This window comes from Cimex lectularius, unplaced genomic scaffold (genome assembly GCF_000648675.2).
Source record: "Cimex lectularius strain Harlan isolate CLEC.00 unplaced genomic scaffold, Clec_2.1 scaffold112, whole genome shotgun sequence".
In the NCBI taxonomy this organism is placed as follows: Eukaryota; Metazoa; Arthropoda; class Insecta; order Hemiptera; family Cimicidae; genus Cimex; species Cimex lectularius.
The window spans coordinates 1,346,784-1,374,077 of NW_019392699.1; the positions used below are offsets into that span (position 1 = coordinate 1,346,784).

The 27,294-nt window shown below is 33.8% G+C and overlaps 1 protein-coding gene across 5 annotated transcripts in view; it reads left to right on the plus strand.

The window, feature by feature from the left end:
- Positions 1-5,990: 5,990 nt before the first annotated feature.
- Positions 5,991-27,294, plus strand: part of LOC106664618 (receptor-type guanylate cyclase gcy-12) — a 31,971-nt gene continuing 10,667 nt past the window's right edge. For 2 of the 5 annotated variants that reach the window (XM_014390517.2, XM_014390519.2), the window contains exons 1-10: positions 5,991-6,120; positions 6,958-7,074; positions 11,433-11,678; positions 16,582-16,739; positions 21,440-21,563; positions 25,130-25,282; positions 25,340-25,539; positions 25,983-26,188; positions 26,480-26,601; positions 26,977-27,067. In XM_014390517.2, the coding sequence (XP_014246003.1) occupies positions 11,576-11,678; positions 16,582-16,739; positions 21,440-21,563; positions 25,130-25,282; positions 25,340-25,539; positions 25,983-26,188; positions 26,480-26,601; positions 26,977-27,067 (1,157 nt within the window). In that variant the 5' untranslated portion in view covers positions 5,991-6,120; positions 6,958-7,074; positions 11,433-11,575. Of the gene's footprint in view, positions 6,121-6,957; positions 7,075-11,415; positions 11,679-16,581; positions 16,740-21,439; positions 21,564-25,129; positions 25,283-25,339; positions 25,540-25,982; positions 26,189-26,479; positions 26,602-26,976; positions 27,068-27,294 lie in introns of all 5 variants that reach the window. The other 3 variants (XM_014390518.2, XM_014390520.2, XM_014390521.2) reach the window with 3 other exon arrangements.

Genomic DNA, 27,294 nt, shown 5'->3' on the forward strand with positions numbered 1-27,294 from the left:
ATTAAAATTTATGTTTATAATAAATGCTCAAATACGCTCCCTGCGTTTAATGCGCAGAGCTCTACTCGTTTCAGGAATTCTTCATTTGTGGTCTTTTCTATTATTTCTGGGCGGATTTCTCTGCAAGCCACGACAATCCGTTTTTCAAATTCTTGGACGGTCAATTCTGGAGATGGAATACACTCGGTTCTTCAATGCCCCCCAAGAAAATAAACTTAGGGGCTCAAATCTGGCGATCTCGGAGACCACGAAATAGGACCTTGAGTCATCTCCCTGTATAGTTCATGTCCAAGTAATTGGTAACTACGCAACTGTCGTGAGCGGGACAACATACATTTGGTGAGATGTTTCACATAAATCAACCAATTAAGGTGGTGAAATGTTGCCTGACCAAAGCAATGATAGGCGTTTGCCAAACCAGGATGATCACAGACAACCAAACTATTTATTTACAAATTTTTCTTAGTGCACTATAAATAGGCCATATGGGTGATTCTCAAAAAAGAGCTACTTTCTGGTTTTAGGTTAAATTATATTAAATAAAAATTAAATTAAGGTTTAAGTTAAATAACTATTTTCTTGTGAGATTGTTTTTTGTTTATATCTTATCTTCATTTTTGCTGTTTATTAAAAATGGGTTTTAAAGCACTTGGGAATTTATTGTTAAGTTAAAATGTTTCAAATTTCCGTACCATAGATGTATCCAATCTCGTTTTTTGAGCAGTATCTAGTTAAAATATTTGTTTAGATGTTGATAATTTAATCCAAAAGTCGTCCAACCTCTTAAGAACAGTATTTCCGTAATAGACGCGAATTTCATAATTTTAGGTGTAACTTCGAATTTTTAGCAGTTTTTAAAGTTTTGTATCTTGAAAAAAGCTGAAACATAAATCCCTTTCATTCCAACGGGTGGAGAAATAATTCGTGCGGGAAAAGTTCTGTAACTCAATTGTGCATTTGATTTGGCCTTCAAACAGCGCCGAGGGTACATTTTTAGCAGGTGCGTTAAAAATTGTTCTTAGTCTCATGCATCTATACTTTTTGTTATATTTTTTCTTTTTGAACATCTTTTTTTGATGATGAACCTAATAGTACTTTTTTTAAATCGTGTTCACCAGTGTTTCAAGATAGAACTTCAAGCGCTAATTTCTTTGTTCCTTGTCTCTTTTCACTCCAAATCCGTGACTGAATCAGGAATTGTATTTTTTCATGGAATTGAGAATAGAGCCAGAACTAACATTAAAAAACTTTTTAATCATTTTTTCTCCATTTAATTAGTAATTATGTATTTAACTTTTTCTCTCAAATTTATTGGTGGGCCTCAGAGTACTCGATATATTGCCGAGACCCCCACCTCTATAACTACGTTAAAATTATACACACCCTAAACGTGCGGTACACACTTAACCACTCACAGAAATAAATACATCCACATAACTGGATAGTCACCAGGGTTTAGGACTTTCATACATTTCCACTTATTAATTTTTTATCAATATTTCCTTGATCGCAATATTATTAATTTAAAAAACCGTGGTAGGCGTTAAAAACACTGGAATCATGGTTATTGGATAAACTGCAAAATTTATAATGTATTTTGTACAATTGAGGTGTGTTAAGGACTTTTCGAGTAAAATTATGCCCAAGCGGTACGTCTAAAGAGACTTGTGGTAAGTGGAATTATTGTGTACATGTTTCAGATTTAACTGTTAACTCGTTAAAATCATTTTTATATGAACAATAGCATTTGGTCTGAGGGGTTTCGGTGGCCGCAACGGTTTAGGCTTATCACTTTAAGGTAAATGTCCTGGGTTCAAATCCAGCGGCCCCTCATTCGAACCCAACATATTTACAAATGGGCTCTTGTTCAAAAACACCAGCACCCCGAGGGTTGATGTGACCTCTCCTGTTGCGAACCTTCCTGGAGGTTGTTTTACACTTTTTCGGGAATTTGGAGGGGTGTAGGTACTTTTTGAAAGATGAATAATTTTAGATTCGAATTTCATCTCCAAATCTTGAAAAATCTAATTTAATTTTCTTTACAATAGGATTTTGTATAATCCGGCTGTTTATCAACTGCGAAACGGGCTATAACCAAGCAGTTATTTGAAGTTTTTTTTAAATTAAAAAAAAATGTTTTTGTTTATTTTCAGTCGGTCATTTTGGGTATAAGTTTAGCTTTATTAAGTGGGGATTAAAAATTGAGGTCACTAGTTAAGTATCACTTAATTTGAAATTTTTTTGTCTTTTTTCTTGATTATTCATGATTATTCCTGTTTGAGACAGCGCACTCAGTGACCGTGATTACTGGCTCATTGGTTTTCCAACGAGAAAGTTTTTAAAACAAACGATTCAAAAAGATCAATTCAACGAATTTAAGGTTTACTCTATTTTTAAAAATTCGACAATTTTTAAAAATTATTGTTGTACATTAAATTTCAATTTCCTTACTCAACATTTCGTTTCTTTCAGTGAGTTTAATGCTTTTAATGATTGAACTCTTTAGATAATTATATTGTTCTTCTTGAAAAGTGCTCGTACTGGTAGTATTTATAAAACAAACATTTTTTTAATTATGACTGTCTTCATAACATTAATTGCTGTTTTTACTTCCTGATATGAACAAGATCGATTACGACCTCTCAGTTTTAATTAAATTTTGGTGTGCACAGTTATGTTTTGTTATTGACTATGGTAACATTTACCCTAACTGATATTGGAGTGTACAAATAAAAAACGTATTGTAAAAATCTATGTGATTGAATCTCTGATTAAAAAAACAGAGATATGATAATCGTATGTGGAGTAAATGGTCATTATGGTATAAAAGATTATAATGGGCCGATTATTTTATTTTATTTTTTTTACGAGGGTTCGCAACAGCAGAGGTTATATCAACCCTCGGGGTGCCGGTGTTTTTGAAAAAAGCCTATTTGTAAGTATGTCGGGTTCGAATGCAGGGCCGCTGGATTCGAACCTGGGACCTTTACCTTACAGTGATGAGCGCCGTGTCAACGCCTAAACCGTTGCGGCCACCGACGCCCCAATTGAATGTTCTCTACAGTTCTTTTCAGATTTAACAAATGAATCTCAAGAAAAAAACCTCATTTTAAATAAAATACGAAACCGATAGACAACGATTTGCGGATGAATTAGAAGAAAATATTACCTCCAGTGGCAAAAATCTTTAAAATTTAGTTGGATCTGATGGCTTGACCAATTGGTTTATAGAAATTGTAATGTTTTTCGTCACTACATTTTCCTGCTCGATTTCGTCCAGATCACACAAAATTAATACGATTTACTTGATTTCACAATAACCTATTATTTGTTTTTGAGTTATTTATTAAATTAATTAATTTTTATGTAAGGTAATTAATAGAAAGATGTTATTCAGACAATCGGGTCACGAAATCTAATGAAGTTATTTATTACTATTTTTTATTTATTTATTTTTAGTTGCCTTATGGACAAGGCATATTGGCCAAAGGATGTGATTATATATATATATATATATATATATATATATACATATATAATATATATATAAATATAACATATACGCTGATGGACAAAATTATCGCACCACCCTTAAGTTTTAATGTATTTAGGTTTATTCATATTTTCATAAGACATTTAAAATAAAAATTTTGATTATCTAATTCTGCAAAATCAATTTTGAGTAAAAAACGAATTGTAATAGTGAAAACCCAGAAAATAAAAATGCAAAAGAAAATTTATTTGACTCCTTTAATACGGAGTATTTCCACCTCTGATACGAAACACTTTACCTAAACGCCTTTGCATTCCTTGGAACAGATTTCTTTCACATTCATCAATAACAGCCGTTTTCAACTTTTCTCTCTTGAGTTGGTCCAAAATGTGTTCGATCGGGTTCAAATATCGACTTCAAGCTGGCCACACCAAGCACTCAATTCCAACCTCATTCAGATCTATAGCTCTATGAGGCTTGGCATTATCCAAGAACTTTCATCGATGGGGAGGGGCAAATAGTTACGTTCTTCGATTATGTCTTGTAAGTATCTCTGTGAAATTGGAGAACTTCCTCGCACAACAACCAATACCGTGCAGGCGTCCAAGGAAATGCCACCCCAGAACATCAATGACCCACCATGGAATGCCACCCGAGGAACCATACATCATGGGGCGTACCTTTCTCCTGAGCGTCCCATATGAAAGGACACCCATCTGAAGACTTGAGACCAACTCTCACCTCACCTGTAAAGAAAACTAGTCCCCAATTTTCCAATGCCCAATTCACATGTTCCCGTGAGAATTGAAGCCTGGCCATTTTCTGAGTCGTGATAAGAAGAGGTCTGAGGTTATTTTCATTGAGTCTTCTTCTTATAGTCCGGGAGGAAATAGAGACGTTTCGGACTTGTCTTAATAGATTTGGTAGAGCCTGATGACCTAGTTCGTCCCTGTCCTGGACAATGGGAATGTGAAGCTATTTCTCTGAAACGCCGAAGAACCCTTACTATTGTTGAGCGATTTACACTCAGTTTCGTTCAGACTTCGTGTCGGTTGTATCCTTCCTCTAATAATGTTATGAACCTGGCACGGTCATACTCACAATGACTGGAGCCATTGAAAAAGGTTTAAAAATAAGAATAATATCAAATGAAATCATTGAAGAAAAAAATGACTGAAAGCGATCTTTAGGCGTAACAGAATGGAAGAACATAATTTCAGTTTTTATACAAATGGAATTAATCAGTACAAAAGTTTATAAAAGAAGTTCACAAAGCATTACTTTGTGATGTTATTAAATTTTTACAAAAAATGAGAGAGAGAAAAAATAACCACAAAAAAAATTTAATTTATTGTTAACATTAAAATTTGATTGCAATCTTTCAGGGAATAATTAATCATATAAAATAAAAATTAACAACTTACAATTTGATATCGTAAGCTAGAATCTCAAAGAAACCCTTCGAGCCCTTTTAATTTAATAGTCAAAATAAAATTTATATTAATGGTTAACCAAAACACCTTCGAAAAATCTTTCGTCTCAAAATTTACATATTTTCTACTCTTTAAAATCAATTACATTTAAACAAAACGATCCACTTAAAGGGCGAGCAAAATGGGGACTGACTATATTTTCGTTAATCTCTTCCCTCCTTTTGAAATTGTTCAGATGGCCCATCAAGGACGAATCAGTTTTGTGGGTTTTCTTATTCATTTGAAAATTTGAAACTTTTAATTGTGATGGGCCACCATCACAACTTACTGTTTATTTTGACTACGATAGCTCGTAAATATTTGTAATTAATGTAGAAAGATAATCGATTTAATTTTAAACTAAATAAATTGAGTGGTGCGTAAAATTTGTCCAACATTGTATATATACAAAGTTCCCCAGTTTATCCTATCTTCAATGTTAGTGCCAATATTATGAATGTTACTTCCTAAAAAAAATCCGCTAGACCAAAACAGAGAAGATAGGCGAACGAAAACGATCAAACCTCTTTTTTCCTTATTAAAAATGGTATAAATCACGTGCTAATTCCCTTAAATATATTTAAAAGCGTTTCCTTTGCGAGGATAACGTCCAAACGTAATTTAAACCATTTAAATTCCATGAAAAATATTCCATTGAAAAATGGACATACAGGCATTAGTCAATATTTATGTAATAGTTTTGGGATTCAGAATATAATGAAGTTAGCGTTGCACATTATTACATTGAAACCCCGACACCCAGATAATAACAAAAAAGTACTTTATTGTATAACAAAATGCAAACAATAAATTAATTTTAAAAAAAGTTTGTTGATTTTTTTACGTTAGTTAAGTTATTATACGTTTCATTAGTAAATATTCCGTATGAAGTGGAAATGAAGAAGATAAGAATACAATATACTTTTTCATATTTTGTTTTTGAAGTGTCTTAAAATATTAGATTACTGGTCATGCCGATAAAGTGTACTTTGTACGTATTAGAGATTTTGTGTTGTATTTTTCATGAGGATGTGATATCAAGTAAATTCCCGCTACGACCTGTCCGATTTTTCTTCCCGGCTGCAAATTTGTTGGGCAAACATTTTATTCATTTTTGCTTTTAAAGTGCTTGTTAATCTATTGCATGAAAATGTTGTAAGCTTTTTTATTTTTACTTATATTTTCTTTTTAACTTTTTTTTTGGGGGGGGATTTTAATTCAGATAGATAAAAGCACGGTGTATCAGTTAATATTTCTTTCTAGATTATTTATTTTTCAAATATTTATATTGTTTATTTACAGTATTATAATTTTTCTTTGCGATTTTTTTTACTGTAGACAATTTTTCAATAGATACTAATGTTTTTAACATATAAGTCGTCTATTTCAATAAGCAAAATAAATATTTGATAAAAAAAATGTCAGTTTAACGAGAGGCTAGCGACGTAATTGATTAATTACTTTAGATTAACAATTATTGTGATCTCATATGAATATAATTTGTCTGTCAAAAAAAGTGTGATGTTTTGCATATTTTTTTGCTGCCGGCATTAGCTAAATTTTTAACAGTATTACCAATTTTAAAGTTTTTTGGCTCGATTTTGTGTTTTGGTGGAAAATTAAATATAAAATGTCTGCAAAATGAAATTCACACGTTAGATTTAAATAAAAACAAGTACAAAATGACAATGGGAATGAAAAAGATCTTAATTTTGGAGATAATTTAACACGATAAAAAATTTATAAATATTTTTCATAAAAAATGTTTAAAAAACCGTATTGTTTCCTTAATAATCAATTTTTTTTTATATGAAGATTGAATGTTTTCAAAAAATTATAAAAATACTTGGAATAATAGTTTTCATTGAACATTTTTTATATATTAATCATTTTAATTAATTAAAGTTTCAATAATTATTAGTCGAAGTGCAAAATTTTGGACCCGGGTGGACATGAAAATCAATTGAAATGGGGTTGGGTTGTTGGGTTTAGGATGAGAGAGGGTGGATGCTGGAGAAGCTGACGTTTTCGGGGTGGATAGTAGAGCTAGGATGCAAGAGAAGTGGCAGTGTGTCCGTGGAGACTTGACGCACCACATCAACCAAGAAGGTAAGCCCACAAGGACTGCTGAAAAGGTCCTTCGCTTATTTGCGAAATACTATTGCTCATAACACCTCGAACAAATCCCGTTTTTCGACAAAACCCAGGAGAAATATGACCTTTCTACACTATTAATTATTTCACCATAAGTTATTATATTTCTTATTTAAATATTTTGTCCAGTAATTCTTTTATTTATTATTAATACGATTTTCTGTTTAATACTTTTAATTTTTTTCTACGATAAAATAGACATGTCAACCGCTCATTTGAATATTTTATGTTCGATTATCATTCTTATAATCAGTACATAATTTTTATTCAGAAATCGTGAGTACATAATACATTAACCTCTCATATCCAATTATTATGTAGTTTTAAATAGTTTAATTTCAGCTTAATTAATTGTCTATTTAACACATACTAAAACACATGACCCACTTAGAACAGAAACGATCGAATGACAAAGTATTGTAAAATATAAAACCTATAAATAACAGTTTGACAGGATGGCTCAAATTTTTCCTGTTATTAATTAAAAAGCCTAATTCGATAATATACAAGGGACAGTGAATAAATTTATATTGTTTTTAAACCATGTCTTATGTTGTCTCTTATTATCTGAAACAAAACTTGTTATGAAGGAACGATGTTCGTTTTTCTACGATTTCTAAGACGGCACTGACATGATTTATAGAAGAGATTACGAGGTAGCAAAACAACTTGGTCTGAAAGTAAATGAACTCAAAAGTATAAACTAACAACGAAGAGATAAAACGAGAGGTCGAGGTTTTGAAAGTTCGCTTCAAATACCTTGGATCCGTTGTCGCATAAATAAATGAGGTGTGTGGTAATGTTAATCCTAGCGAAAATTGGACGTTATCAAAGGAAGATGAACAGCTTATAATGTATGGAAAAGGAATACTATAATAACCGGGGTTTGAGCGGATTACAGAGTGACAGATAAAATATAACATCAATCGGAGCTGAAAAATTTGTCCGGGGAGCAAAACTTGTAGGGAGCGGTAAAACGTAACAGGTTGAGATGTGTCGATCAGTTCAACATGTGTTCATTCACCCTCGGATCAACCAACACCTCTAAGTTCAGATTGAGCCACCTCGAAACTTTGGAAAATTTTTTGTCTCAATCTTTGTCGCAGGAGTGTAGATAGGGCCTGGATAAGACGGTTGGACGACTTACTTTTCCTGTAACTTAAGGGATGAACGAAAGCAGCTCATTCAACGGGGGACCAATGATGAGGCAAAAACCTTCAATGGGCTGTGCGCAAAAAGACGTATTCTTTATTCAACTTTGTTTGTAACTCAATTTGGTGAATGAAACTTAGAGATCCTTCCTAGACTGCCACAAGACGGAGAGGTCCATTTAGTTCTAACCGATTTTATGAAATAAGTTGATATATTTTTTAAAATATAGCTAGCCCAAGAGAGTGCTGGAATCACGTTACAGAGTCTTCCTACCGACCAAGCAGCTTGTAGCAGTTGGTAGATTCCCCATTACAATAGAATTAATCTGAAAGAGAAATTGAGTGAGATCGAAGGTATACGAAGATATAATATAGAAAAAAATGCAAATAAAAGAACCTAGTCATGATCCACGCCAATTGGACTCGGTCCGCCGTTTAAAAATATATGGTGAAGTATTCGTGCATATAATTTTTTCGAACTATCGTTTTGCTTCAAATTGTGATCTTCAACAAACTTCAACAAAGAGACCGCCATGATTAGGAAAATATAATTAGCAAGATATTTAATCTACAATGAGAGGCAAAAAAAAGTGGACACCCTCGTTATTTTTTAAGTAAAGACTTGCAATCGATATAATTTTTTTGTTTACTGGTTATTTTTAAAGAAAAATATAATATATTGCTAAATAAAAAATCGGTTCGAGCTGATATTTAGGTGGTATGTACATTACACTGCCGACAGAAAGGGAAGCTCTCTACTAATAAACTTCATTGATCATATTAGCTGAGGAGCGGATCTTACAAAGTTATTTGGCTGACTAGTTTTGTCGACCTATTCCTTACACTTCAAAACACTTCAGCTTCATAAATGTAAGATTTCGAGCAGGCTGTGTAGCGATTTGGTATTGTAAATCATGAAGAGAGAAGCAACTGTTAAGGTTACTTCAGCTTTGTGCTTCAGTGAAGTTAAAAATATAGGGACCATTTAAGTTTACTTTCAGTCGGTCTTAAGACGGACGAAGGCGTGGTACTGAGTAGATCGATCCCTGTGGATTGTATACATCAGAATGGTATGGTGTTTGGTTGTGTTCGGGATGTTCATCGGATCTGCCTACTGACCTTCGTCTGCACCGACTGAACATATTCACTCTGCCGTGTGTGACTGTTACTTACAAACAATGGACTTCTTGGTAACGGGGATTGTTTACAGAAACATATTTCTGGAAGGAGACATGGATGCTGGCATACGAGGTGGAGAATGTCTTAACGTCTGAAACACCTGACTTATGATAAATGACCTGACCCTCACGATTCTCGCAATTATTATCGCTAAAATACATACATTCAGCAACAGATCTTTGTAGTAATACGTTTTTGCGGTTATTATGAAAAGGGAGTGAAAAATTAATGCGGGAGTATCTAAATCATCCAATTATAATATCTCCCTCATTCAGCATGATAATGATCCATGTCTCACTTTACGACGGGCTAAGTTCGAGTAAATTGCATATAGTAAAAAGCTAGCTTACTATTTTTCTTAATGTTTTAAAATTCTTTTGACTAAATATTTACTCAGCCTTCTTTTCGAAGAAAGATTCGGACAAACAAATAGCGAACGGCTTCAAAAATATATTAAATTGGTTTAAGCAGTTCCCTATTTATTTGTCCGAATCTATCATCGAAGAAAAGATAATCAATTAGTAGTATGTTCAAAGAAAAGAAAACAATTGTACACAAGTAGCAATTGCGTTTAAAGTAAAATCGACCACGAATCGTGCAGAACATAAACAACAAAAATTTATATACCAAAAATCTATGAAAAATAAATGCCTCGATCGCGCACTTTCGAATTACTGCTTTATTCCGACTGAATTGATTTGTCATAAGCTTTCGCTTGAAGTTGAACATGAACTAAAAAAGAATACATTTCAGAAATAGTTCTTTGCAATATAAGTCTCAGAAATATTGAAGCGAGGTGATGGAAATTCAGAAGTGAAGTAAAGAAAACCAAATAAAGCGGAGAATTATTCATCACAGATTTTTTTACCATAAATAGTTGTACAATTAAAATGTGAGATAACACTCGTAGAATATATTATAATGGATAACTCCTAGTTTCAGGGTGTTTCCGAAGGTTCAACGTTAGCAGGGCAAAAGGACACATTCCGCTCCTTATTGCCCTAAGGAAAAAACCTTTAGAAAAACGGTCACGAGTGGTTTACTGGATTTTTGAGTGACTTAGAACATACATGATTTTAAAAAGTTGTTCTTCTGTACATTAGAACGTTTTTATTTTTTATATAATTTTATTTATTTTTTCTATATTTTGTGTATGTGGCAAAATTAAAACAATAGGAAACCTATTTATGTTGAAATAAGAACCAAACGCTGTATGGAATATTCTAAGACTTATATTAATCAGTTAAGGTAAAAAAAAAAGAACTTTATTATCATCGATTCAAACACGATCACGCATGCCAATGCTTAAAGGTAATTAAATCTACAGAACAACAAAATTATTATAACAAAAATGTTACATACGAAGTTGCGTGAAATAATAATCAATAAATTATCAACCAACTGGGCGAATCGTTAAACATACAAGATCAAACGGAGTGACTGGGATAGTGGTCATTTTCTTCAGTTCAACGAACAGATAATAAGCGGGGAAACTTTGTTTACATTGCCCTTTAATAACAAAGTTCTGTGTTTGGCGTTAAATTCATTCACTTCTAGAAATACAAAAATAAATTCAGTTCGCAATTTTAACCGATTAAAGCGAGTATAAATTTTTAAATAGTTTTGTGTGTACATAAATTTAAATATTTAAACGCTATTGGCTTTTTGAGAAAAATATATCCCAAGTTTGTGGTGTATGGTTCTTACTGTATACATGATGTAGGTATATCATGATTAGAAATGAGCTAAATTTACCTGAATTACTATTTTAATATCGTGGCAAAATTATTAATTAATTAAATTTAATGATCTGTATAATTTTCACTAATTATATTATTACATAAATATAAAATTTATGATTAAATAGTTAAAAATACTTTTCTAGTCAAGATTTTAATCATAATTGAGACTATTTTTTAAAACTTTTTTAATTACACAAACTTTTTTTATTGTGGTTTGTTCACAGTTTCGACGTTGTTTCAGGGAGCGAAGCGGTTATGAAGAACAATTACGCCACGGATTTTCTGAACTGGAGTGGTGGTTAGCCATCCAGCAAAATAGAGACAAGAAGCAGAGGAGCCTACAGGGACAGAGGGGATGAAAAGAAGGAAGTAGCCAAAGCAGTTATGGGTGCTGTAGGAGTAGGGCTTGGCGTCCTTCTGTATTTTTTACACGAAGGATCCTCAAGTTCAAATCACACCATCCTCCTCCCTTGCCACCCACAACAAGGTTAGCACAAAAATGTTATATGGATGAAGAATGTATTAATTATTCCTATAAAAATGTATAAATGTATGACATGTTATGTTTTTATGAATGGCAATGAAATGAATCTTCGGTTAGAGATTTGATGAGGGATTAAATATATAGCACAACATCCCTAAATTGTCAGGGTTATACCAAATATTAATAAGCAATTGTAACTAATAACAAATCTTCAAGAAAGCTGTTCAACAAAGATCAGTCAAATGGTATTTATTATTTCTTAAATTCACTAATTTCGTGGTCCGCTTGACCAATTAATATATTACAATTAATTAAGGTTTTTAGTTGAGATAAAAAAGTCAATGGCACGAGCGGGATTCGAACCCACGATCTTCGGTTAGATACGCCGCTGCTCAACCACTTGAGCTATCGTGACCTCGATCCACTCGGACACTAACTTCCCACCTCAACCACACCGTTCTGAATTTTCCCTCCTTTTTGCCATTTTTCAAATGTCTTGAATTGGATTGGATTCTCGACGACAAATGAAATGGCCACGGCGAGCTTTAGTGAAGTATACTTCATTTTAAATCATTAAATTCACTAATTTCGTGGTCAGCTTGACCAATTATTATCTCATTTTTTATCTCAACTAAAAGCCTTAATTAATTGTAATATATTAATGATAGGTGATTGAGGTCACGATAGCAGCTCAAGTGGTAGAGCAGCGGCGTATCTAGCCGAAGATCGTGGGTTCGAATCCCGCTCGTGCCATTGACTTTTTTATCTCAACTAAAAACCTTAATTAATTGTAATTTATTATTTCTGTAGTAATGCTGGAATGGTAAAAAAATGAAACCATCTTCCATATCCAGTCGCGTATTCTTTATGAATAGCAAAATTACAACAAAGTTCGTGATTTTAGTTGTTAAGCAAGTGGATGAACATATGTTGGACTGATCGACCCTAACGCTATGTTATGACAGATCCTTACTGAAGATGGCTTGAAGCCGAAACGCGTAAGGGTAAAATATAAACAAGCGATAATACACGAACCCAGTAACTCACCAGCGACGATCAGTTCAACATGTAAAACGTACAAGCATTTTCGAATTTGAAATTTTTCCTAAAACATAATATTCCAGTTAAAAATTCAAAACAATGGGACGTGCACGACCATTAAAAAAACAAAAAACGGAATTTATTATACATTTATTAAATGATTGATATAATCTAATCTTAATCTCTAATCTTAAAAAATAATTGGAATATTAATCATAATTTAGATTTGAAATAATCCTTGTTTTGATTTTCAAAAATGCCACAAAATCAGTTAAGATACATTTCTTTACTTTAAAGGGTAAGAAGTGAAAATTTTCAATAAATTTTAAATTAATTAAAAATTTACCAAATCATCCTTCTTTTGCCTTGGTTATTCTAGTGTGTAACATTTAATTAATTTCAAGAATTTTATTTCTTTATAACCGTGTAAAACAGTAGAATTGATATTAATTTGAATACTATTTGCGTATGTAATAACGTTTTAATAACAAATTTCACACTCGAAATAATTGGGAATTACTGCCTGAATTATCGACGTCCTTTCAAGAGTGGAGGTAACGTTTAAAAGAGTTGCGTGTCCTCTTACATTAGGCACTTACAGCCACACTAGTAGCCAAGCCACTTTTACCTGGTCACCATCTCTTCCTTTCGAAAAGGTTTGTACTCGCCTTTGCACTATTTTCAGTTTCAAATGTTTTCCACGGAGAAAAACATGAGGTTCTAGGTAATATAACTTTTCTAGGCGCACTAATTTAAATTATTTAAATATTTAAATTTAACAGAACATGGAAAAGAAGGATAAAGAATCAATGGCATATGTCAAATATCCCTATCCAAGATTCTACTACAATGACTGAAAAGTGTCACACTCCTAAATAGTTAATTATTCACTTTTTATTTTGTGATTTTAATGATTTCTTTACTAGGTATTTGATGGTACTAGGTCTTTCACCCCTAACTCTGTTTTTAAAATCTTGTATAAAAAACTTAGTCGTTGATAAAAATGTGTGGGACATAATTTAACACGATTGTTTCATTCAAGTCCTGTTCAAAACAACGAATATTTCCTTTGTAACAACCCAAGATAGTTCAATTATATTGTTCAGCCAGTGAGCCGTATTATAAGAATGAGGAAAGAAAATCGTACAGGTGTAATCTCTTCTCTTACTAACATTAGAAAAAGTTCGTTTGTCAAAAGTAAACTAAAACCTTAAAAAAATGCTTTTATTTTTGAACTGATATTGATTATTTTTATATATGTACAAATAATTTCTTTAATGCTGAGTGAAAAACAAATTTCAAGTTTATATTCAAATGTGGCTAATCTAAAGTTATAGAAAAACAAATATTGACAATTGTTATTCTTGGGTGGGTCACCAGTGATTGCACGATATTTTGTAATTATCACTTGTTTAATTAGAACAAAACCTAAATGCCTACACTGCTTTCCATTACATTTGCATTTTATTGTTTGTATTAAATGTTTTACCGGAAACGAACGAGGTGCTAAAAATATAATACGGACCAATGAAGTATATCTGGGGTTAATCAAATTAAAGAAACAGAAAAAGGTCCAACATGCTTAAAAACTGTATGACATTGTACTGCGATTGTAATATTTTTGAATTGTGAGATTTCTTCCTACGATCTGTTAGGTGATGAACCTATAATTTGATGGTTAGGTACCTTTCATCTTGGCTTGTCTTTTCTCACTGATTTTGTCGTCCCAGCGTTACGGCATTTCGCATGACGGTTAAAAAACTAAAATTTTGGTCCTTTGCGATCATCCTTTTTAGTCTTTATAGGTGGAAAACGTTTTTATTATTTATTACATTCCGTATACATAAAGGCATAACGTAAGTGAAATAACCTAAAACATATAGAGAAATCATGAACACTTTCACCTGCCAATGTATTGCAAGAGAGCTCTTATTCTTCCCTCCATATCTGGGAATTGAAAAGTTAAATCCTGTTCTCGACCGGGAAGATCTCGCAGTGTTGTTGATATTTGGTGTTGGTCGGTGAACTCATGCTGAAACTCGGTCATTTATTGGGTCTGTCTTCACTCACTGTCCACAGTTCCTCACTGAAGATGGCGCAAGGCCGAAAGCATTTGAGTAGTTAAATGAACTCGCGAAGACGGGCCTAAGTGACCCAATGCCAGTTCAACACGATCTCTCAGTGTTAGCCAAGTCGTCTAATCCGCCATACTTTTATCTTAGATCGAGGTACAGTGGTTTCAGCCCGTCTTCAGAGACGGGTCTAAGACTGGCGAGGGTATGGCGTGACCCAAAGCCCGCGTTGTGACCTGCATTTAGAGATAGGTTGCTCGATGTGCCCTACTTAATTGAAGGGTGCTATTCCTTGACTCCATATAGAAAGCGCGTAGAAATGCCAACCGTTATAAGAATTATGTTTGAACACGGCAACGAGTATTCATGTCTCCTATTCCAACTTTTGGAGGAAACAGGAAACAAGGTGGTTTTTTGTATATAGTAATGATAGTTTTGTGTCCAACATGTTTTAAAGCGAATGTATTTATTCCCGTGAATATGTAGTGAAAGAAGGCCAATGGAGGAATATCGAGTACCAACCAAATTGACTATATGGAATATAAATAAATAAGAATGTATTTAAGAGTGAGAGTGTGAATGGGTTTGGAGTGAGAGACTGATTGCGTCGGTTGCTGAATGGATAAGACCGAGGTCTGACCCAGGTCTGCCAACATCTGGTGTTCTCAAGGCCTGAGGTAACTACTGTAATCACACAAAAGCTGAAATTTGTATGTCGAGTGTATGTACATGCGTGTGCAGATTGAGCTGATAAAATCAGTAATCAATAAATCCTGTTCTGTCTACAATTGCTGCTTTAGTCTCTCAGACTAATTTCACCTTCTCGCTATCTTCAGTGATTGTTGTTGCGTGAATTTTGTTTAGCAGAGACTATTCTATATGTTAAAAATAGCTGTGAGTATAGACAGGCCAAGATGATCATAAACAAAATGAAGCTGATAAATTTCTGCTTTAGATTGCCATTATAGTACTGCACCTATAAACAATGGTGAACTACACCAATTGTGTTGATATCTCATTTTCAAATCTTTTATTAAATTAAAACATTGTTTTAGTATTTAACTGAAAGCGTCTTCTTCCTTAATGTGTCATTGTTGATGTTTGTTGTATAATATCATTGCATAAACTGGAATGCAATTGACTTGGGAGTTCGCCCTGTGTGATTACACAATGAGTATTTGGTTTAAAGGGCTTGGCAGTGTCGGTTCTACATCAAAGGAAACCTTGTTTGTTATTCAACCTATATGTTCTTATCTCAGAATATGAGCTAGATGTCTCACCCGTACTACCTCACAAATAAGATCACATTATCATATTAATACAGTTATGAAATCATCCAATAAACGAATTTATTTTCCACGGTTTATGTTTTTATCCAATTATTATAAATCCACTTAAGAATATTCATTGTCTATATTCTTGTAATAAATCGATTGTTATTTATTGTTCATTCTTACACAATAATCTGTGTTGGCATAATTGGTAAATTAAAGTCGTTTATTTAGAATTTTCTTATTTTTGTTACTTATTTACCCCTGCTACATTTACTCAGTAGAGAACTCCACTTTCCTAGTACTAGATTAAGAATTTTTTATTTTAACATCACATTTGCTATTCAAAGATTAAAAATAACATTTAACGTATACGATTACAACAGTAACACTTCAGTAAAACAGTAATAGACAGAAAGTAACGATTTATTAGATATTTGCATATCGTTCTATTTTTCAGCAACGACGATTCACTTAAATCACACTAACTAAAATGTATATTAATAAACAAGTTTCTTCCAGAACACTGCCGGAATGAAGAAATCCGTTCCGTCCTGGAGCTCGTCGTTCAAAACAAAACTAGAACCGTGATAGGATCATTTCCAACCGAACATTGCGATTTGATCGAGTCAGCGACCGCTGTTTCATCCGTCACTGTCGTCGCTTGGAACTGTCCTAAGGTAAAGTGTCAAATAATCAGTATTACTGCACGACAAATAGTCTAATTTCTTCGTTGTTATTCGTTACTTTAGCTGGCACCGGTAAAGAAAAAGCTTTTTCATACAGCAAAGTTTATATAAAAAACCCACCATGTATTATGTACTAAATATATGATGATATACAATTATTCTTCAGAAAACAGTGAATAATTCATTGACCAAATAACTACATAAATTTTGACAATTCAATAAATTCGTTCTTCAACATAGAGATAAAGAGAGATTGTATGTGCATGCGTGTGTGATCTATGATCGCGTGGTTAGTTCATAGGTTGACCCGAAAGAACGTGTTTTTCTTACTCTATGGATTAGAGTTGTCATCACTATGATTGAAAAATGTACCAAAAGCTTTTATTTTTTTAAAATTTAAATTATAGTTTTTATTTTGAAATTTTACGAGAAGAAAGATTATTATTTCGTAAAAATGGTGTTTAATATATCTTCTTGCGGGGCAGAACAGCAGAGAAGCTTTAGCTAACTACAGATTCTTTTAAAAACTTTAACCCACATGTTGTCGAAAAGTGATTTTTCGCACATTTTTGAAAATTTTCTTTAGCTTCTTCTTGTTGTAACTGACTGAAAATTTTGTTACAAATAAATTATAATTGTAGTTTATAGTTCACATTATTGATTAATTCATAGTAGAATTGGTCATGCCTTGATTTGATCGGTTACCATTAATTGGCTTACCTAAACACAACACTAGTTTCACACCTAACGAAATTGAATTATTTTATTATTAAAAATGTCAGAAAGAACTGCCGAGAACAGAACATGAAAAAGGTGAATAACGATAAATAAGTGAAATAGAACCATTATTATTATTATTATTAGCATAGTATAAATTATGGGTAAATGGTCGTAATTAATTTTGTGGTTGTAATTAAGGTAGAAATAATTGTTTTAGTTGTAATGAATTCCGTATTGATTATCTTGGTCTCAATCATTGATCCTTATTGATCATTTGAGTTGGCTTGCAGATGAGTTTTGGCTTTTCACCATCTTTAGTGTGTCTGGGGGTTTCTGTGAGTGAAGTCATATCAAACAGACACACTGAAGATGGAGACATGTGGAAACGCTTCTGACAGACCAATCCATGGTTAATCCCACAATTAACTAGTACTTGCTGAACTTATCTAGAATAATGCTTGTATTGAGGAGCGAGGGGATGAGTATGTCATGTTCTTGGTATGGTTGGAGTTACTGTTCTTGGAGGTACTGAAGATGGCTTGAGTAGTGGGGTAAGAGTGGGCATAAAGAGTGGAGTGAAATTTGAGGAAGCGGAAACAGGCCAATTCATTAACGAAGGGAATTGTTAAGGACATTGTGGATAGTGAGCTAAGATAATTCTTCTGGGGTCTTTTGATTGGAATGCTTGAATTTAATATAGATAATAGATGGCTTGGTGGTCACCATACCCTCTGTTCGATGATTATTGTGTAATTAGTTAATTATTTAATATTTACGTCAATCAGTAGTTTATAGTGGAGAAAAAGTCAATTACTATAGCTAAAAAAATTGAATTAATATTTTTAAAATAAACGAAAATATTTGTCGTCTAAAATTAGCAGAGAGTTTGATAAATAACAGTATTTATTTTTACTTCATTTTAAGTTTCTGCAAGGTTTCAAGTTCTTCAAGTTCAAGGTTCTGCAAGGAGGTCCCGCCGGACTAAGCTCGACCGTCTCTATTATCAGGGTCTTCGAGCGGTGTGAGGCGCCTTCAGGACCACCCCATTGACCAGCCTTTGCTGCGAGGTGGGTGTTCTCCCGCCGGACCTGAGGCGGGAGCAGCTCGCCTACGGATATGCGGTATCCATGTTGGCCAAACCGGGCAATCCGCTGGCGGTGATGATCACGGGCAACCCTCACGAGGATAAGTATTCCAGGCTGCCCACCCGGACGCGACCTCTGGGATCCTCTTTGCCGTATCCCTGGATAGGGGGGGGGTTCTTCCGCTGGGACACTAGCCAGCCTGAACTCCGCTCTCGGCTCCCCAGATGTAAGACCGTCTTCACGGACGGCTCTAAGACCGAGGCGGATGTGGCATGCGGAGTGAACACGCGGGAGGAGAGCTCCTCCACCCACTCCCTAGAGATTGAGCCGAGCTATAAGCGATTTGGCACGCGATGCTGGGGGTGTCGGGTATGGGGGACGGAACTGTTCTCATAGGCACTGACTCCCTCAGCGCGGTGAGAGCTCTGAGAGACCCCTATACACGGGATCCACAGATCGGCAAAATCCAATTAAAATATGCGGACATTGTGCGCGCAGGGAAAAGGGTGGTTTTAGCCTGGATTCCAGGGCACGTCGGACTGGAGGGGAACGAGAGAGCGGACCTGGCCGCGAAAGCGGGTACTCTCGTTCCTCACAGTGATGATGTTGAGACCACCTCGATTCGGCCTGACGACGCTAAGAGAATAGTGAAAAATATGATATTAGAAAAGTCAAGCCGACGTCAACCGATGGAGCCCGGAGGGGATATCTCGAAGGAAAAGCGTTGTCCTGACCCGCCTGCGGATCGGTCACACACATGTGACTCATGGGTGCCTGTTGGTTGGCGCGAGTCGACCTAGGTGCCCAGCATGCCAAGATGACAGACTCACGGTGTCGCACGTGTTGGAGGGGTGTCGCAGCTTGACCCCGTATAGGGACAGAAATGGAATACCGCCGGACTATAGGAGAATACTCGAGCATGACAGCGAGTTTAAAGAAATTTTTTTTAGGTTTTTCAGAGATATTGGGATAATGGGCTGTATATAGCGTGGTATTTATTTCATAGGTTAAAGTTTAGATTAAGTTTATGTTAGAATAGGAGTATGCTGGGCGGCGGTGCAGCATATCATTTCAAAGCTCCACCGCTGTTCTGCCAAGCAGGCTCGGGGCGAAATATAGAGTACCCTCCGACCCGGATTCTAGACAGATATGCATGTGTGATTGGGTTTGTATATAGGAGCATGTATGTATTTATTGTATGAGTGAGTGTGAGAATGACTAGTTTTAGGGAATGTAAGGACGCCGAAATGACCAAAGAAGTCGATGGCGCCCGACCAGAGCCCAACCTAGGAGTCGCTCAGGCACCAAGGAGGGTGACTCCCCCTGATCCATCACGGAGAGGCCAGAGGCCTCTTAGGAGGTCTCGTAAATCTAATAATTCTAATTCTACTTCATTTCAACTCAGTAAAACATTACTATGTTGTTGTAGAACTATTTTTAAAATTATGTCACTTAACAACATGGAAGTGTGAAAGTATTGCGCAAAATGTACAAAACAACATTTTTATGTATATATTATTGTTTTTATATTTATATTCCTTTTGGTGTTAAGTTTCTTTAATTTTTCTTTTTCTTAAATTAATCCCTTGATTCTGTCTATATTACTCGTGCATACACTCCATTGTTGATCTTTCAATTTATTTCAAATTAAATTATACGAGAAATGTTTGTAGATAAGAACAACAACAACTATAAAAATTTAACTTGAAAAAAGTTTTGATAAACTTACGTCTTTGTAAGAACTCCACAACTGAGGGAGGCGAATTCATAAAAGTTCCCGAGCTAATGGCCTGCGACAAGGGTGGTGAGGAATACGACTAGAGAGGCCGAGTATCGCTGTTCCTTGTCGAGGCAATTCGTACTCGACCACCCTTAGATACCGTCGATATGTCTTGGATATCCGTCTTCACTAAACTCGTGCAGCCTATGGGTCTCAGCCACATTAATAAAATCAAGTTCAAAGCAAAGTATTGCGGTTAATCACTGGAGCTCCATGGTACATTAGAAATGACACACTGCGTAATGATATGTACATCCCAATGGTGTCCCAAGTCGTAAAAGATGCATACCGCAAGCAGTACTCCTATGTGACGGGCCTCAGTAGACGAAATTGTAAATGAAGCTTCACCAGAAAATCATCATAGATTAAACGAAAGAGAACGCAAGATCTACACTAGGAATGATTCCCGATATAGAGCTTTTATAGCAACAAGTAGTCAAATGGTGACAAAATCTAGTGTGATTAGATTACCTAATTTAGTGTTATGCGAAAACTGTAAAATAACTCAATTCTATGGCATGTACTATCTATTTATTTTCTGTTTGCATGTTATTTATTATTAAACTGTTAAATTTTCTATGTTTATAGAATTGTTTTCATTTATATAGTGTCGTTGTCTGTTGCAATTATTTATGAAATGTTAATGCTTTCGTATAGATATATTTATGAAATTGCTGTGCAATAGCATTAGGAATCTACTGGATGCCCCTAAAAAAATCATGTTTCATGTTAATTAAATTGCCTGTGATAAATAAAAAAAAAGTAGAAACAACTACTCCTGCAAGACCTCCCAGTCATGATGGTTTACTATAATGGTTTAGCCGTGTTTAAGTTGAGACATGTGTTTTTTTAAAGAAATAGTGAACACCACTGCCGAGTACTTACTTACTATACTGACTATACTTACTTTCACTTTGTTTATCTCTAAGGCAAGTTTTTTTACGATTATAGATGAAGAAGCAAACAAACTATTTCTTGGAAAATTGTTTGTAAGGTTCGTTGTGATTCAGTTTTCGTATAAAAAATTATATTGAAGTTGTTATGATTTGATTGAGCTTGTAAAACCTTTAAGCTTTTGAGTAATATGGTAAAATATTTTGTTTCAGATAAGCTGGAGCACTGGAAACAGCTCGATGTTAAGATGCCTTCCGAAACTGACAACCATTGCAAAAGCGTTGTTTCAGACAATTAAATATTTCCGTTTCAAATCTGCAACGATTATCACACTAGGTATTTTTTTATTTTAACACTATTTAATTGATACAAAATTGCAAATTATAAATAAATGTTGAAAAGTTAATAGTTTCGGAGAGAAAAAGTCCTTGTACTTCATATTCCTTTAACGAAATTATCATAGTAAACATAAAACACGAAATCATAGTACGTTGTCATTATGCTCAACTTTTAAAGAATGCTAAATTATTGCATTAAACACGGCATACAATGCATAACATCTGACATAAATTACTTATAAATAATAAAATTCTTTTTAAAAATAAACCCGATGTAATCTGGTAACTTTCTATATTCAAGGTATCCCATTTAAGACGTCCTAGTCGCAAACATCTCGTAACGATTTACTTGCTGTAAAGGTGACTCTTATTCACAGGTTTTATTGTTTACAATTGCCAAATTTCGAGCATTAAACGCTCATCATAAGGTTGAATGAGTTACAAACAGGTCTCTCGGCATTAATTGTGATCCACCACCAACGCGACGTTTCGATGTGAAGCTGGTTTTTATGCCTTTCAATTTTGAACGTGCTTAAAACGTGAATTAAACACAACTAAATATTATCATAACCATCCCTAAATATTATGGTAATACATACTATAAGAAAAATAATTTTAAATTATTAATTTGTGTGCCCAATATTATTTAGGTACATGTTTAAAATAGGGGGTAAATCAAAATAATGCATTATATTATTTATGCATTTATCACCATGTTTAATTTTACATTTTTTTATTATAAATTTCTTAAACCAATTTAGTTCCCTTCACTTTTTTGAAACTGTGTAACACTGTAAATTTAAATTATGTATTGTTTCATTTAGATGGTCTTTAATTCAGAAAATTTGTTCGCTTTAGGCAAGTATTCTTTAACTCTCGTTTTAATTTTTCTGCTGCTTTGTCCTACAGTATGTCGGGTCGGACAGCGGCCCTGTATTCGAACCCGGGACCTTTACCTTACAGCGATAAGCGCCGGGTCAACGCTTAAACCGTTGCGGCCCCCGACAAGTTGTCAACTTTGTCTTTAGATTTTTAGGATGTTACTAAGTGGACACACATCTCTAAAAACAATTCTTAAACCTTTCGCCTAAGAATGTTACCTACTTTTTCTGCTAGTTCCCCAATGTATGGCAAGCAACAAAAGCCATTTCATTATATTAAAAAATTTTATTGATAAAAACAAAATTCCAAGGATAAAAAAATTAAAAACATGAAGTACGCTACACTTAAAATTACTCATTAAGACCAAACGACTTCAATTAAATTTTACCCAAGGGTTATAAACTTAACAAACATGATCCTAAATTGTTTTTTTGTTTTTTTAATTTAATTTATTTATTTGTTACCTATACAGAATTGTATACTATACAAATATGTACACATGCATGAAATATCACACAGCACAACACTAGCACTAATGCCAGCACTGCACCGGTAGGACACATGCTTTGAGGAGCCAGCCATTGCTGGCACTCAGTTTATATGATTAGGGATCAAGGAGGTCCCGAGGCCATCTTCGGTTGAGGCGTCGTGGTGGGTTGTCAGGATGGGAATGAGTGGATAGGGCTCGAGCCGTATGGTTAGGATGGTTTGAAAGGTTGGTATGGAAGGTTTGGAATCTGGACTGGATTAGTTCGTTGGCAAAAGGAATGTTGAGGTCTTTGTGGATAGTGAGGTTAGTGACATAATAGGGTGCTTTAACAATTTGTCTAAGGACTTTCGATTGGAAGGACTGGATGCGCTGGATATTGGAAGGCTTGGCAGTGCCCCACAATTCTACTCCATATGTCCATATTGGTCTTAGTAAAGTCTTGTATAGTGTTAGTTTTGTCTTAATTGTCAAAGTCGATTTCGGTCTTAAAAGTCTTCGTAGTAGTCCAAGTCTTGTATTAAGTTGCTGTTTTTTAAGTCTTGTGTGGGGATTCCACGTCAGTCTGCTGTCGAGATATAGTCCCAGGTATTTGACTTGAGTGGAAACTGGTATCTCTTTGTTGTTGATGTACAATGGAGGGCAAGACTGTTTTTTCAGCGTAAAAGTACACTGAGTGCATTTTTCTTCGTTCAGTCTTGTCCTCCATTTTTTACACCAGTCTTCGATAAGCTCAAGGTGTTCCTGAATGTTGGAGGTAGCTTGGACAGAATTCGAGTTTCAGGATAGGATTGCGGTGTCGTCCGCGTAGGTGGTGATCCTAAAAAAAGAAGAAAACAATTTATTAAATAAAGGCTTAAAATTTGTCCCAAAAACAGAACTAGATGAAATAGGCTATTATCCCTTGGTTCATTGGTTAATTGTAGTAAAATAAATTATAAAATATAAATGTGCTAAAGTAATTAAACCAAAGAGGATAAATCTAAACGTCAAAAACTTAATCAAAAATAGATTTTTATTTATCCCGTATTTTAAACATGTACCTAAATATTATTTGACGTACAATTTAATTACTAATTTAAAATTATTTTTCTTGCAGTATGTATTAGGATAATATTTAGTTGGGTTGCAATTCGCATTTTTCATACGTTCAAAATTGTTCGGCATTAAAAACCAGATTCTCATTGGAACATCGCGTTGTCGGTGGATCGGCGAGTTCACTCAATTCATGTCGAGATACGTTTATGTAACTCTTTCAATTTGATGATGAGTGTTTAATGCTTGAAATCCGGATAGTTGGAACAACAAAACCCGTGGGTAAGAACCATCCTTTGTAAAACGTGAAGCGACTCACCCTACCTTCTTATTATTTCTAGTAAAAAAATTATTTTTATTTTTGTTTAATAATGTCAATTATGTGTTATGCTGCTTAAAAAACTAATGGTTTTTTTTCTAATAACCTTTATTTTTTACCATTATATTTAATAGTGCATGTAAACAAAATCAAACCCGTCGTCAGAATTAAACGGGCGAAAATATCAAGAAATTGTTTTACATAGCCATCCTGTATGCTAAACCCGCACGACTTACAAGTGTTGCAGAAGTGTTGGTCTTGCGCGCCGGCAGGGCAGACTTATAACAACATTACATTACTTGATTAATCAACTAGCTGATGAATTATTTGATTATTGTAAGTAATAAAAATTGAAAGGCCTAGAATAAAAGTGAAAATTAATAATTAATACTACATGTAGTAATGTGGTCATAAATTGTACTTACTGTGTAAAAATTGTGTAAGTGATTTCCTACCTTTCCCCGTTTCCGTTTAATCATTACATTGGCTAGAATTTTTTTCTTAATTTATTATAAGTCCAAATGGGATAAAAATAAATTTGCTGCTATTCATTTATTTATTAAAACCAGTACAATAATACACACAAAAGTTCTTATTGATAAACTTGTAAGAAAAATATTGTTTTCGTAAACGTTGATGTGCTGTACCTCTAGTGGTAAGTACATATTAGTGATATGTGAAACAAAATAATGCAACTATAACAATTATTAAATTATAAACGTAAAGAGAAATAATTATATAGGAAATTCAATTTACATAACAAGTTAAACCACCAACAACATTATTACAAATATGTTTATCATGAAGCTCCACAAGTGTTTAGTATGAGAATCTTTTTCAGACTTTGGCATTTGGACTCAACTCTCGGTACTTCTAGAAAACAGGCTATTGAAAGGGAACATAACTGTGAAACATCGTACTACTTTAATAAATGACCGTTATGACATAAACACGCTACAAAATATTCTTATGCCGACAGGTTCACCGGCCAGGGGTAACATAGTATTTAGAGAAAGACTGTGTCAAATACTATGAAAAATAAATTTTTCAGTGACGTGCATTTTGGTTCCACTCGACTGGCCAGAGATAAACCTTTTATTGCAAGTGTTGGAGATTTACAGCACAACTGATTTTCTAGCTTCATCTCTCCTGTTTGTACACCTATGGATTTACCCACCCTTTGGAGCGTACACCGATGTTCTAAGCCGAATGGCCTACACCTCTCTTGTCATATCGACTCGCTTTTCAATCGTGAGTACTCAAATTAACTATGGATCAATTAATTAATACTTTGTATTTAAATCTTATAAAAGCCAAGTCTGTTCACTTTAAACTAAAATCGTTATTCCATTTATATCAATTTCTTTTCAATAGTTAAAATCATTAACAACTTTTAGCTTTACAAATTCATTTCTAAGGAATCAAATTATGACTTATTTTATAAGTGTAATTTGTTTATGAAAATTTGATAGGGATTAGCTGAGCATTTGGTGCAAAAGAATACAGTTGTCAGGATAAAACAGTTGGCTTTTGTCTTAAATTGAGGTGTGAATCATTGAAAAAGAATCTCTTTCTGGAAAGAGGAATGATACATTTGTTTCTATTTATAATGTCTTTTATATCTTTTACTTAAGGGAATTTATTTACAATTCAAACAACTAATGAAATATTTGCTTTACATAAACTTTTTGAAGCATCCTTTTCATCAGATGACTTACGGGAACTACTTTCAGCTCGATGATCTCGATTATTTGGTGGAAACATCTTTAGAGGCGATCGAGGGAGGGAAAAAAGAAGATTTAGTGAACGGTTTCACAGTTTGGGACTGGGTTGGACAGAATAGCACCAGTGACATGTCTGCCTACTGGCGACCTATCATCCATCTTTACATCGAGGAGAGGTAAATAATTTAACTAAATATGCATTTTTATTCATTTAATTCTACATTATTAAAAGGTGCCAGATTTTGGCTTTGTATAAGTATCAAAAATGCCACCATAAAGTAGCATTTTTTTAATTATTATTTTATTTACTTTTTTTTAATATTGAGAAGGAATAGAGGTTTTCTACCATATTCAGTTGTAGTGAATCAATTTTTTGTGGGTGTGTGCATTAATGTTTGTGATTTTAATGTGAATCTATAGATTGAGAATTATTTCAATAATATTAACCAATAGTATTAATGTTACAGAGAAAAATTAAAACTAAAACCTTTGGTAAACAGCTCCAGAGATTGGATAAGGCTGAAAACTGATCCTTTCAACAACACAGAATACATTTGTGAAAATGATGAATGTCTTGTAGAGAATAATGGTAAGATAGTCTTAGTTTTTTAATTGCATGTTGTAAAACAATAACATTTTATTTATCTAAAACAAAATTAGAAGTGCAAAATTGAATATCTGAAATAAACTTAATTACCTGTTTTTTTAATGATATAAGTTGAAAATTTAATTTACTATAATTTTAAAAAAATTATTGACTATTTTCTCCCATCAGCAGTATTAATTAAAATTTTGTTACTCATATATCTTGAATTGTTAATATAAATTCAGAAGCTCACATATTAATAAATTAGTCAATTAATTTTGGCATCTATTTGTTTGCATTGCAACTGAATTGTAACAAAATAATTATTGTCTAATATTGATTCATTTAAAAAAAAAATTCTTAATTTTATTTAAATAGGTTTTTTCACAAAGGCAGTGAACATCCTTATAGTAGTAGTGTCATCGTTTATATTGGTCTGCTCTTTAGTAAGCGCTTCCTCTTTTCTAAGGTAAGTAATTCAGCCAATTGAAGCACTACTAATTTAAACACATTCTTCTACATATTTTTAAATTGCTAATTATTTAAAATAGCTGGCTGCAAACAAAAAATTGATGAAAATTATAAAGAGATGAGTAAACACTTATCGTCTTATTATTTCCATTCTGAGTTGTTATGCACAAGTATATTGATATGCAACTGTAAAACCGAATACAGTTTTATGTATTGTAAATGGCT